At 37.7% G+C, this 11,710-nt stretch overlaps 2 protein-coding genes across 3 annotated transcripts; both read right to left on the reverse strand.

The window, feature by feature from the left end:
- Positions 1 to 461: 461 nt before the first annotated feature.
- LOC115957683 (protein translation factor SUI1 homolog 1-like) lies at positions 462 to 4,196 on the reverse strand. 2 transcript variants are annotated; one of them, XM_031075990.1, is made up of 5 exons: positions 4,040 to 4,196; positions 1,598 to 1,703; positions 1,279 to 1,484; positions 840 to 893; positions 462 to 750 (listed from the first exon to the last, which is right to left on the reverse strand). In XM_031075990.1, exons 2-5 carry the CDS (start codon positions 1,632 to 1,634, stop codon positions 706 to 708), a joined length of 342 nt encoding a protein of 113 aa, XP_030931850.1. In that variant the 5' UTR covers positions 1,635 to 1,703; positions 4,040 to 4,196; the 3' UTR covers positions 462 to 705. The 2 variants fall into 2 exon arrangements, with proteins under 2 accessions (XP_030931850.1, XP_030931851.1); XM_031075991.1 differs by having other exon boundaries at positions 1,598 to 1,643; positions 4,040 to 4,117.
- Positions 4,197 to 10,142: 5,946 nt separating this feature from the next.
- Positions 10,143 to 11,465, reverse strand: LOC115956765. The gene has a single exon (XM_031075062.1). The coding sequence runs from the start codon at positions 11,463 to 11,465 to the stop codon at positions 10,143 to 10,145; it is 1,323 nt and encodes a 440-aa protein (XP_030930922.1).
- Positions 11,466 to 11,710: the final 245 nt, after the last annotated feature.

Genomic DNA, 11,710 nt, shown 5'->3' on the forward strand with positions numbered 1-11,710 from the left:
TAAACTACTGTGGCATACTTATTTGAAGACTGATATGCAGAGTACAACTGCAGAAATATGGTTTCCAGATTCAAGTGAGCACATGCATTGGTTGTCGATTAATGGATGAAAGTGTCCACAAACTAATGGTAAATGCAGCATGTATACTTCATACCAATGACATTTTAATACTGTAAACAAAAATGGTAGGTGAGACTTGTGAATTTTGACAGTCTTGATACTGCTTGTTAAGATTTAAGAACCTTTGCTCCACAAAAAAACGTACTTGGAAGCATAAGTATGGTGTTCATCCCTTGTTTGAATAACCCTAGGTCTTTTCTGTGAATTTCTCTGCTCTATTATCAATTTATCATAGCTGAATGTGGCAATACCTAATTAAGTGACAATTGATTAATGCATGTAGTTAAGTGACAATTAAATCAATTAGAAATTTAAATACATCCAATCAATGCACAATCATCTATAGAAAACAGGAAATTAGTATTATGGATTAAGATATGGATAAAGGCTTTGGTACAATCCATAATGACCCTCCCACATAACACAGTAAGTAACAGAACTACCAAATTGACACAGAAAATGGACTTACATATAAGTCACATGTATTATGGCTACAGTCCAAGATTCAGATCATAAACTATCCACTATTGCGTGATGAGAATAATGTAAACCACATATGGAGATTGACCTGCAGGCTGCAGCTATTCAAAAACCATGAATCTTGATATGTTCCTTCTTCACAATGCCAGCCTGAAAAGAAGAAACATAAAAGGAATATTTACATGAACCACCAATATATAAGACACAACTTAAAGAAAACAACAGTGACAATATTAAACCTGCACAAGGAAGGTGGAAACATTCTTCCTCTGATCTCCCTGAAGTTGTATAACCTGCATGCATGGAACGATGATGTTAAAATTTTGTTCAATTCTAAGAAAAATAAAACAAAGCTACTTAAGGAAATGCTGCTATTAACAAAATATGTAAAGAACAACAATTCTGCAGTGCATCACATGAACAGTAAGGTGTACAAATAGTCTACTTTAAAGCTATTCAAAATTTTCTTTTTTTTATTTTTTATTTTTTTTAACCTGCAACTTCATCCTTCCCCTAGAACTTATAAGGGAAGGAGATGCCAGTTGAACTAAGAGCCCATTGGAAATTTCCTAAATTTTCTGTTACATGTACTTTTCATTGATGGTAAAGAACATGGCAAAAAATATATATAAAAAGAAAAAAGCAAATTCCCATGTCGCCAGTGGGATAGAAACAAACCTGGCCTAGCTCTGGATCCTGGACAACAGTACCATTACAGCAGAACTCTTTCTTAAGGTCCTTTAGTATCTTGTTATAGCTGTATTCCTTCTTCAACCCTTGCACAGTAGTCAAGCTTTTCCTCCCATTACGCTGCTGTACACGCACATGAACATACTCTTTTGTCCCAGCACTTGAGTCCTCAGCATTTGCCTCAGCAAAGGGATCTGCCCAGTTACAGAACAACCACTCAGATTATATCCAGGGTCAAGAGACATATATCCTTGGCTTCGGATTTATCAAATCAATTAACGTATTCATAAGGGAAAAGAAAACCCACCAAAAGCAGTGGGAATCTGAGCGTCGAGTTCAGACATGAAACTTGGCTGTTGGAATTAGAAAAGTAACCAAAAAAATCCTTTGTTTATGATCAGAACTGCTGAAAACTGAAATAGACGGTAGAAAAAACTCAATTGATCAAAATCTAGATTTGACATGAATGCCATCTGTCCAGAATGACACATTTAAAAGATACATTAATAACAATATCATAATATGCTTGTAAGTACAAGGTGGATGACGAGGTCATCGATTGAAGACCCACTGGATGGGCGTGTTACTCATTAATAATAAAAAATAAAAAATACCATTCTCTGCTGCTTCTTTTTTTTTAATTAAGCAGTTATCAATGTTTATGTTAAGTATATAAAGAAGGAAAAACAAGCCTTCAAACAACACAAGAAGCCACCAGGGGTATCATTATAACTGAACAAAGTACACTTCAAATTTAAATTGGGGTCTAGAGAACAACAGATATAACATTTTACCAAAATCAAGTTTTTCCCCCCACATCATTTTGTTACTATAATATAAACAAGACAATTTACATAAATCCCTAAATTAGCCCCATTCACATAACCTTCTAAACTATTTGAAAACAGCTGCACACATTTCCATTTTCTTCATCCAATTTCATAAAAGGTCAAATCCTAAATAAAAGTCTGGGCCATCATTTTTCCCAAGCCTTGCCCATTCCTTCCTGAACCTGCTGTACTAAAGACTATAGTTTAGAACAAACCTATCCTTACTATTGCAATTAGTATTCATCATTTTACATACCAACTCATATCATCCAGCTTTCTTATCTTGTCTTCATTTCATTGCTTGACAATATTTTCATGAATGCAGTCACTCATTTCTTATAGTACCCTTTCATCTCTTTTTACTCATTCATGCCATCTTTTTTTGGTTCAGCTACAATCACCGAACCCTGACTGCCCAGCATTGTATACCAAGAATGCTGACCACCTTAGCCATCTTAGACAACTCCCTTTTTTTAATTTTCAATCTAGCTGATAAGAATAGGATCCAAAAAACTGCTTTCATTTCACCTACCCAACTCAAATCCACATGCTCTATGCTTAAAAAGACTCCCACCCCCCACCAACCCCTTTTCTCTTTTTCTTTTTTTTCACAAATAATGGGAACAGACACATTTAGACATGTTTCACAAGTACTTGGGGTTTTAAAAAAAAAAAAAACAGATATTTTCCAAAAATAATTTTTAATATGATCCACTCCTCCAATATTCTATGTAGTTTTAAAAAGTTAACATTTCACGTTTCTTCAACCTAAAACCAAACCTTTTTAGAGTCAATAGTCAACTGCTAAAAAATGGCCAAACCTTACGGCATTCTTTGTTTATCCTAAGAAATTATTACCATAAACTTTTATTCATAAAATTTTATAGCACAAATCCCTCATTTAGATTGGGGTGGTCCCAAAAAAAAAGATCCCATCACCATAATTAATAGTATAAAATCACTTCTGAACTTTCAATAGAGGCTCTTATTTCATTTTTTCTAGACTGGATTGCTCTATTCTTAGACATGGATTTGTAAAAACACACACACACACACAAAATAAACCAATTCAATCTCCAGAAAAAATAAAAAAATAAAGAGGCAACCCTGTAATTGATAGCTAAATTGTAAATTATTTGCCCCACAAGTATAAGTATGACCCTACAGTGACAAAAAAACTGAACCAGAATCTAGTTTAGAATACATCAATAATCAAAATACCAAAATTTACCTAAACAGTAATATAGAAAAAATAAAACCATCCGCAAATTTTCTTTCGCTCTTCTACTAAATTTATCAATTATTCAACAAACTCCTATAACAAACAAAAAATGATCCAATATTCAACCCTGGTTGTCTTATCAAAATAAAAAAAATACAAAAATTAAACCCTGGTTGTCCTCTATACTTATTTGACATAACCAACTAGACAATCAACCATCGCATCAAACACAAAAACACTACTTAAACTAATTAAGAAACCACAATCAATATATAATCACATATAAAATATCCCAAGAAACAAAAATACTCTTCTTCTTTTTTAAATACTCACAGATTCCTAATCCTGCCTGTGACGCAAACCCAACATAAAAGTTTCAAACTTAAAAAGCATCATTAGGAGAAAAGCAAAAGCAAAAACAAAATAAAAAATATAAATAATAAAAAAAAACCCAGTACAGAATACCTTTTATCCAAAAGAAACCAGGAATGACATGGGATTTATAAAAATCAATACCATGCACTAAAATGAAAAAATAAAATAAAAGTAAAGAATTATGGAACATGATAAGTAAACATAACAAACACAGAGACGTGTGTAAATATATACAGAACATAAAATCAAATAAGGCAGGCTATAAAAATAAAAACTTGATTAAGGAACAGAAAACAATCTAATAGAAAGAAGAAGAAGATACCAGATAGAAGAGGACGGTGATTTTGAAGAGCTAGAGACGAGAGAGAGAGAGAGAGAGAGAGAGAGAGATAAGAGATATGTATGTATGTTTGTGGGTCGGAAAGACTTTTTATAACTACAAGCTACAGACAAAGTCTCTGAGCCACTCCACTCAACTCGGTTTTCTTTTTCTTTTTCCTTATTTTTTCAAAATTTTGTGTGAGAGTTTTTAACGGTCTATATTACGGGAGAGAGGAATGGACGGTGGTGATGGGAGTTCACGTGTAGAACGTTGGAGTCAAGGACTCAAGAGTACGCACACACTACACTACATTTGAGCAAGCATATGATACCGTGCGTACTTTGCACGCTTGGGTCCCACTATTGACTACTGAGATGTCTCTATTGCAATCTGCAACAGCATTAGATTTTACTTTTTTTAGGACTCCTTTTAAAAATTAAAATGTTCACTTTTAATCTTAACTTTGGATTTTTTTTTTTTTTTTGAAGAATTTTTAATTTTATTACCATTTCACCATTACCTTTTAGAGTGTTTTGGCTAAATATTGGCCAAATTAGAGTTTACAGGCGTATAAGTAGTATTGTTCAAAGGTTTTTTTTTTTTTTTTTTTTTTTTTTTTTTTTTTTTTTTTTTTTTTTTAATGAAAGAGGAGAAAGGTGAAATTCGGTACCAAGGTAGTCGACTTGCTTAGAAAAAGTAGCATCACACCACCAAATATGCCAAGAGAGAGAAGAGAGAATGACGTGATAGATGAGAGAGGAGAGAAATTGAATTAAACTCCCATGGTACCACATTTGTTACCCAACTTTTGTGTATTTTTGTTGGTTTGTTCATGACTGAAAATAAAGAAAAGAAAGAAAAAAAAAAAAAAAAAAGTAAAAGTGGCACACTAGGTGTCAAAATAGGTGAGAGAAAATTTGTTGTAAATATGGCATATTAGGTGCTAGGTAAAGTCCCTTATTGTCAAATAAGAGATTTAGGGTTTAATCTTCGCTGATACTAAAAATTAATTAGTATCTTGATCTGATGATAAAAAGTAATCATCAAGAGCAGACGCTAGATGTTAAAACACCCTAAAAAAGTGTTGAAATAGATGAGAGAAGGAATGGAGAGGGAGTGACAGCGAAGAGGGATATATATACACACACACACACACAGAGGAACGAACTCAGGGTTTTAAGCTAGCGTGGGTTGAAGTATAAAGAAAAAAAATTCCAAATAGACATCCATATAGTATTAAAAAAAATTATATTTTGTGTTGTTTCTATATACATTAAGATGCAATTATTTACCAATAAAAACAAAAACAAAAACAATTTTTTTTTTTTTTTTTAAGTTAGAGCATTCAAAGTGGTGATACTAAAAATTTTAGCTTTTAGCACATCAAAAAGCTACTTTATCTATTTTACCACCTCATTTCACAATACACTCAATATTAAATGTTCTATTTTTTTTTTCACTTCATTTAAAATATTATAAACAACTCATTAAAATAATAAATGAAGAAAGAGAATTGGAGTTTTTTAATTGAAGAAAGAGATATAATCTTAATAAAATATTATATTTTATTTTTAACAACTTGCTACAGTCAATTGATATTTATACCAATATACTATAATTGCAAAAAGTTTAGCTTTAACTTCTCCAATAACACATGATTTTTTGGTTCTTTGGTGGTAAAATAGTTTTTTTTTTTTTTTTTTTTTTTTTTTTTTTTGTTGCTAAAATACAATCACTATTGTGAATATTTTTATTGTTTTTGGGTTGGATAGTTGTTATTTAGGTGAGGCTAGCTAGGCTTATTGAGGAGAAGGGGGCTTAAGGTTTTGGAAGGGGGACCTGACTACAAAAATTAAATATATAATAACTTCTAAAAAAAAATGACTTGGGGTGCCCAAGCCCCCTTGGGCCCCACCTGGGTCTGTCTGTATAATATATATATATATATATATATATATATTTTTTTTGAAGAGACATTCTGCCTTATATATCATTAAGTGAAAGTGGAATCCACATAGAAAGCCTGAACTGCTGGTGGAGGGGAGTCCTCCATCCAAATAATCTCATTAGATACATTTTTTGCATGCCGAGCTAATGCATGGGCTGCTGTATTTGCAGTTCTTCGAACAAATTGAACCTGTGACCAACGAAGGCTCTTTAACAGACAAAACACATCCTGAAAGATGTGGCCAACCCGAGATGATGAGTTCTTTTCCAACTTCAGTGCAGTCATGACCAGCTAGTTATCACCTTCAACCACCAACTCCGAGAATCCACACTCTATAGCAAACTCAACGGCGCGACGGCAAGCGAGAAGCTCAGCTTCCTCGCTACATGTCACCGGCGGCCCTTTGGCTGAAAGAGAAACCATCACTTCCCCACTTTCATTGCGGATAATGGCCCCTATTCCAGTGGTATCATCTTCCTTGAAAATTGCAGCGTCAAAGTTCAGCTTAAACCGAGATGAAGGTGGAGGTCTCCATGAACACGGGTACTGTGTAGCTTCGTGTATGGATAATCTGGTTCGAGCTTGCCGAAACTCCTCCAGATAATCTGCCGCTCTTTTATTCAACACTTCTGGTGCCTGTACTTGCTTCCCTTGTATCAATAGGTTGCGTTGATGCCATATAATCCAAGCTTGGACAAGAAACATCTCAATCTCTTCCATAGACAATCTAGTGATTAAGTCTTCCAATAACTGAAACATGTCTGCTTGATCACCACAGCACTTTTGCAAACGTGCTGAACTACCCGCCCATATATCTTATGCAGCTCTACAATTCCACAATGCATGGACTTCAGTTTCTGCCTCGGTCTGCAAGCTTCACATCTATTGTCTTCAATAATCCTCTTCCGTGTCAAATTCACCCGAGTTGGCAAAATATTATTGCAAGCTCTCCAACCAAAAACTTTAACTTTGTTTGGCACCTTCAGCTTCCACAATACTTTCCACACTCTACCTCCCACCACCCCCATGGAGCACTCAGTCCAGTTCTGTTCCTTTTGCAATCTTTGCGCTACTTTGTATCCCGTCCTTACCGAATACTCACCAGATTTTTCAGCCAGCCACAGTAGTGTGTCCGGAGTATATCTATAGCTTAGAGGCACACGCAAAATGGCATCAGCTTCTACTCGATGAAAGCTTCTCGATATTAAATCTCTGTCCCACCACCTAGTAACCGGATCAATGATCTCAGCCACCACCATCCCTTCCTCAATGTTCTGTACCGGATGTAATACTTTATTTGTGGGAGAGTTTGGCAGCCAAGCATCTTCAAGAATCCGAATAGTCTCTCCATTACCAACCCTCCAACATGACCCCTTTTGTAAAATCGGTTTGGCTGCCATGATGCTCTTCCATGTGTAAGAACTATTAGGTGAGTCAGAGGCCTCTAGAAAACGACACCTAGGAAAATACCGAGCTTTTAGACACTTAAAAACCAGCGTCTCTTGGTCTTGCATTAGTCTCCAGCCTTGTTTTGCCAGCATTGCTAGATTAAATTGTCGAAGGTCCTTAAAACCCATGCCCCCTTCTATTTTTGGTCTAGTCAGTTTGTCCCAGCTTAGCTAGTGAATCTTCCTCTCATTTCCAATTTGTCCCCACCAATACCTAGCACACATTGATTGGAGTTCTTCACACAACTTTACCGGTAATTGAAAAATCCCATAGTATAGGTAGGGATCGATTGGGCCACTGCCTTAATCAAGATTTCCTTCCCCGCTCTAGATAAATTTTTTCCCTTCCACCCTTGGAGCTTTTTCCACACCCTATCTTTAAGGAACGAAAAAGTGTGGTATTTCCTTCTTCCCACCAAAGTTGGCAAGCCCAGATAGGACTCAAACCTATCCACTTCATTCACCCCCAACATCACCTTTATCGACTCCCTCTTTTGAGATGGAGTATTTCTGCTGAAAAAGACTGAGGACTTTTCCATATTAAGACATTGCCCAGATGCTTCTGCATAAAGTTTTAGCACATCCAATGTTTCCAGTGTCTCTCCTTCTGTTGCTTGGCAAAACAAAAGTGAATCATCTGCAAACAAAAGGTGGGAGATTTTTGGGGCTCTCCTACAGATAGACACTCCATGGATTCTTCCTTCCAGCTCTGCTTTTTGCAAGAGAGATGTGAAACCTTTTGCACATAAAAGAAAAAGATAAGGTGACAGAGGGTCTCCTTGTCGGAGACCTCTAGTAGGATTAATCATACCAAAAGGTTTACCATTTATCAAAATGGAAAAGGAAGTAGAGGTCACACAGCTCATCACCCTATCCACCCAACCTCCAGGAAAACCCAATTTAAGCATAATCTGCTTCAAAAAATTCCACTCGACTCTATCATAGGCTTTGCTAACATCCAGCTTCAAAGCCAAAGACCCTGTTTTGCCAATTTTCCGACCATGCATCGTGTGTAGGGCTTCATAAGCCACCAGGACATTATCTGTAATCAGTCTTCCTGGTACAAAGGCACTCTGAGTAGGGGCTATAATATGGGGCAGAATCTGTTTTAACCTGTTAGCTAGGACTTTAGCAATGATTTTATACATTACATTACACAATCTAATAGGTCTAAAGTCAGACATTTTGACTGGATTTTTGACTTTTGGAATGAGAACAATATGAGTATGATTCATTGCAGGTAACATTTGACCAGAGTTAAGAAAATCAAGAGCAGCAGAGACAATAGTATCACCAACAATGTGCCAAAATTTCTGATAAAAAAGAGCATTCATACCGTCTGGGCCGGGCACCTTGGTGGGTCCCATCTGGAACAAAGCTACTTTTATTTCGTCTTCAGTAAAATCACTGGAAAGAGCTTGTTGCATGTCAAATGTCACCTTTTGTGGTATAGCTTCAAGACATTCATCAATTCGGGCACAAGGACCTGCTGAGAACAAATCAGTGAAATATTGCACAGCCACTTCTGCTACATCTTCCAACTCTTCCAACCATTTACCCTGTGAGTCCATAATTCCTTGGATAAGATTTCTTTGTCTTCTCTGGGATGCCTTTAAGTGGAAAAATTTTGTATTTTTGTCGCCATGCTTAATCCAATTAACTCGTGACCTCTGGGCCCAATAAATTTCCTGCCTCCTAAGCCATTCATCCAACTCCTTGCTGGCTTTTATAAACTCCTCTCTGTTTTGTTGTGTCGGTGTAGCACAGTTTAACACCTCTATCCTTTTTTGCAAACTCTTGATCTCAGCTGTACCAGGCTGTATTTTTGTGGCACCCCAAGCCATTAACTCGGAAGCACATCCACTAATTTTTTTCCTGGCTGTTTCCAATGCCGACTCACATCCATAACTGATTTCCCAAGCTTCCCGGATTACCGTCTCACAATCTTCCCACAGCAGCCAGGATTCTTCAAATTTAAAGCTGCGCCTGCCCTTGTAAATACTCCTTGGTGATACATGGTTTTGAAGAATCAAAGGTAGATGATCCGAGGCATATGAAATAATATGAGTTACCCTGGCCCCAGGAAATTTAGACCTCCATACCTCATTAGCTACTGCTCTGTCCAGCCGTTCCTTGGTGTTTGCATCTCCAGGACGTCTATTGTTCCAAGTAAATTTATAACCAATGAAACCTAGATCAACCAGATTGCAAATCTCCAAAGCTTCACGAAAAGCATCCAGTTGTCTTGGTGGAGTTGGTCTGTGACTTAGCTTCTCCGTCGAACTTAACATCTCGTTGAAGTCACCAATGCACATCCAAGCACCATCCACAAGGGAGCATATATGGGAAAGGAGAGCCCAAGACTTATAACGTTCCTGTGTTTCTGGCCAGCCATAGAAGCCCGTTAAAACCCATCTAAAACCGTCACTTTCAGTCACCCATGCTGATATTTGATTATCGGAATACTTGGAAACATCCAAAACCACATCGTCCTTCCACATCATAGCCAGCCCCCCACCCAGGCCCAGCTTCTTTACAACAAACTTGTTTTTGTACGGTAGTTCCTTGCACCAAAAATTGATGCCTTCTCTGTCTAACTTGGTTTCCATAAGAAAACAGATTGAGGGACCTTGTTCCTTCACAATTTTGCGAAGATTTCGAACTGTCCAAGGGTTCCCAAGCCCTTGGCAGTTCCAGCTTAGTATTTTCATGGCTTCCGGCAAGGGTGATCCTCCACCTCTGCCGATATATAATCATCCATACCATCGACAAACTTCACTTTGGCACGTTTTTGGTTCTGCTGTATAGTCTCTGTTTCGCACTTCTCCTCCAGAGCATCTCCCAACGGTCTCTTGCCCAACTTAATTCTATTGGTGATCAAAGGCTCATCTGAAGGCCCAAAATTCATCCTATTAATTCTTGTCCATGTCCTTTTTGTGCTCTCCGTATGTGACTCAGCCTGGCCCAATTCGTTTTTGTCTAAAGCCGGCCCATTCTTTGATTCCTCATTTGGTTTAAAAACTGAATCCATCCCTGGCACGTGACTTTCCACAAATGTAGCCTCCGAATAATTGCCTTCCGTGATTTGCGCCTGAATTTTTGTAACAGACCCGTCTTGTCCGCCTTTGCCATAATGATCATAAAGACCATCCTTGGCTGTTGCTGCCCTAGCCGCCGCCGGCCCTGCTGTGTGCACCTCACTGACCATCTCTGCTGGATTATCCTCCTTGCCCAACGGTGCCTCCTTTGGTAAAGGCTCAGTTTGCCGACGTGGTGGAGATTTATTCCGAGCACTCACCACACGCAGCCAGTCCCCATATTGATATTCAACAGACGTTGTCTTTTTTGAAGCTTCAAAGTGAGGTGGGCAGTGACGTATATCATGCCCAAGAATTCCACAGAAATGGCAGAAAAATGGTAGCCTTTCGTACTTGTAATCTACCCAATGTCTTTTCCCATCCGAGCCCATCAAGAATCCACCTCTACGGATAGGTTTGGAGATAGGTAAACCAACTTTTACCCGTAGGAATAAGTTCAGATCATCTGCCCGTTTTCGTCGTTCCACATCCTCCACCACTCCCATCCTTTTTCCGATCTCCGTCGCCACCGTGGGAGACATCATATCAAACGGCACTCCCCATATTTGCACCCACAATGAGGCATGCTCTAGAACTACATTATTAGCACTCATTCCTGTTTTCCACCGAGTAAGCATCAAGAGTTGGTTGTTGAAAGTCCACGGCCCTCCCCTCAGGATCCGTTCAAGTTCAAAGTCAGATTGGAATTTGAATTGAAAGAGGTTAGAGCCCACCTCTGAAATCTGCAGTCCTTTGTCTAGTCCCCATGCTTTTCGTAACGTGTTTTTTGCTGCCTTTCGATTATAGGGTTTGCACGTCAAAAATTTCCCTATCAAGCTTAACACACAACTATCAATCTCCACTGGTCTATCCTCGTCTGAAATTTGAATCTCTTCTTCCTCCTCGGACGTTAATTTCATATTGACCATACTGTTTATAACATCTTCCGCCATGGAGTACGTGAGAAAAGGAAAAGTAGCAGGGAAGAAACTGTTAAAAGAGAAGGAAGAAAACCCCAGGACTAAGCCCCAGGGAGAAAGAACTCGCTAGGCGAGAGGGAGAGCTCCTACACGAGGAGAGGAATCATATATATATATATATATATATAATAATTGCAGAAAAATTTAAAAATCAGCTCATTTTTGTAATCAGTTTACGTTGTAATTTTAGTGGTGTATATCTTATAAACTCTTTTCTA

Source organism: Quercus lobata, chromosome 8, assembly GCF_001633185.2.
Source record: "Quercus lobata isolate SW786 chromosome 8, ValleyOak3.0 Primary Assembly, whole genome shotgun sequence".
NCBI lineage: Eukaryota > Viridiplantae > Streptophyta > Magnoliopsida > Fagales > Fagaceae > Quercus > Quercus lobata.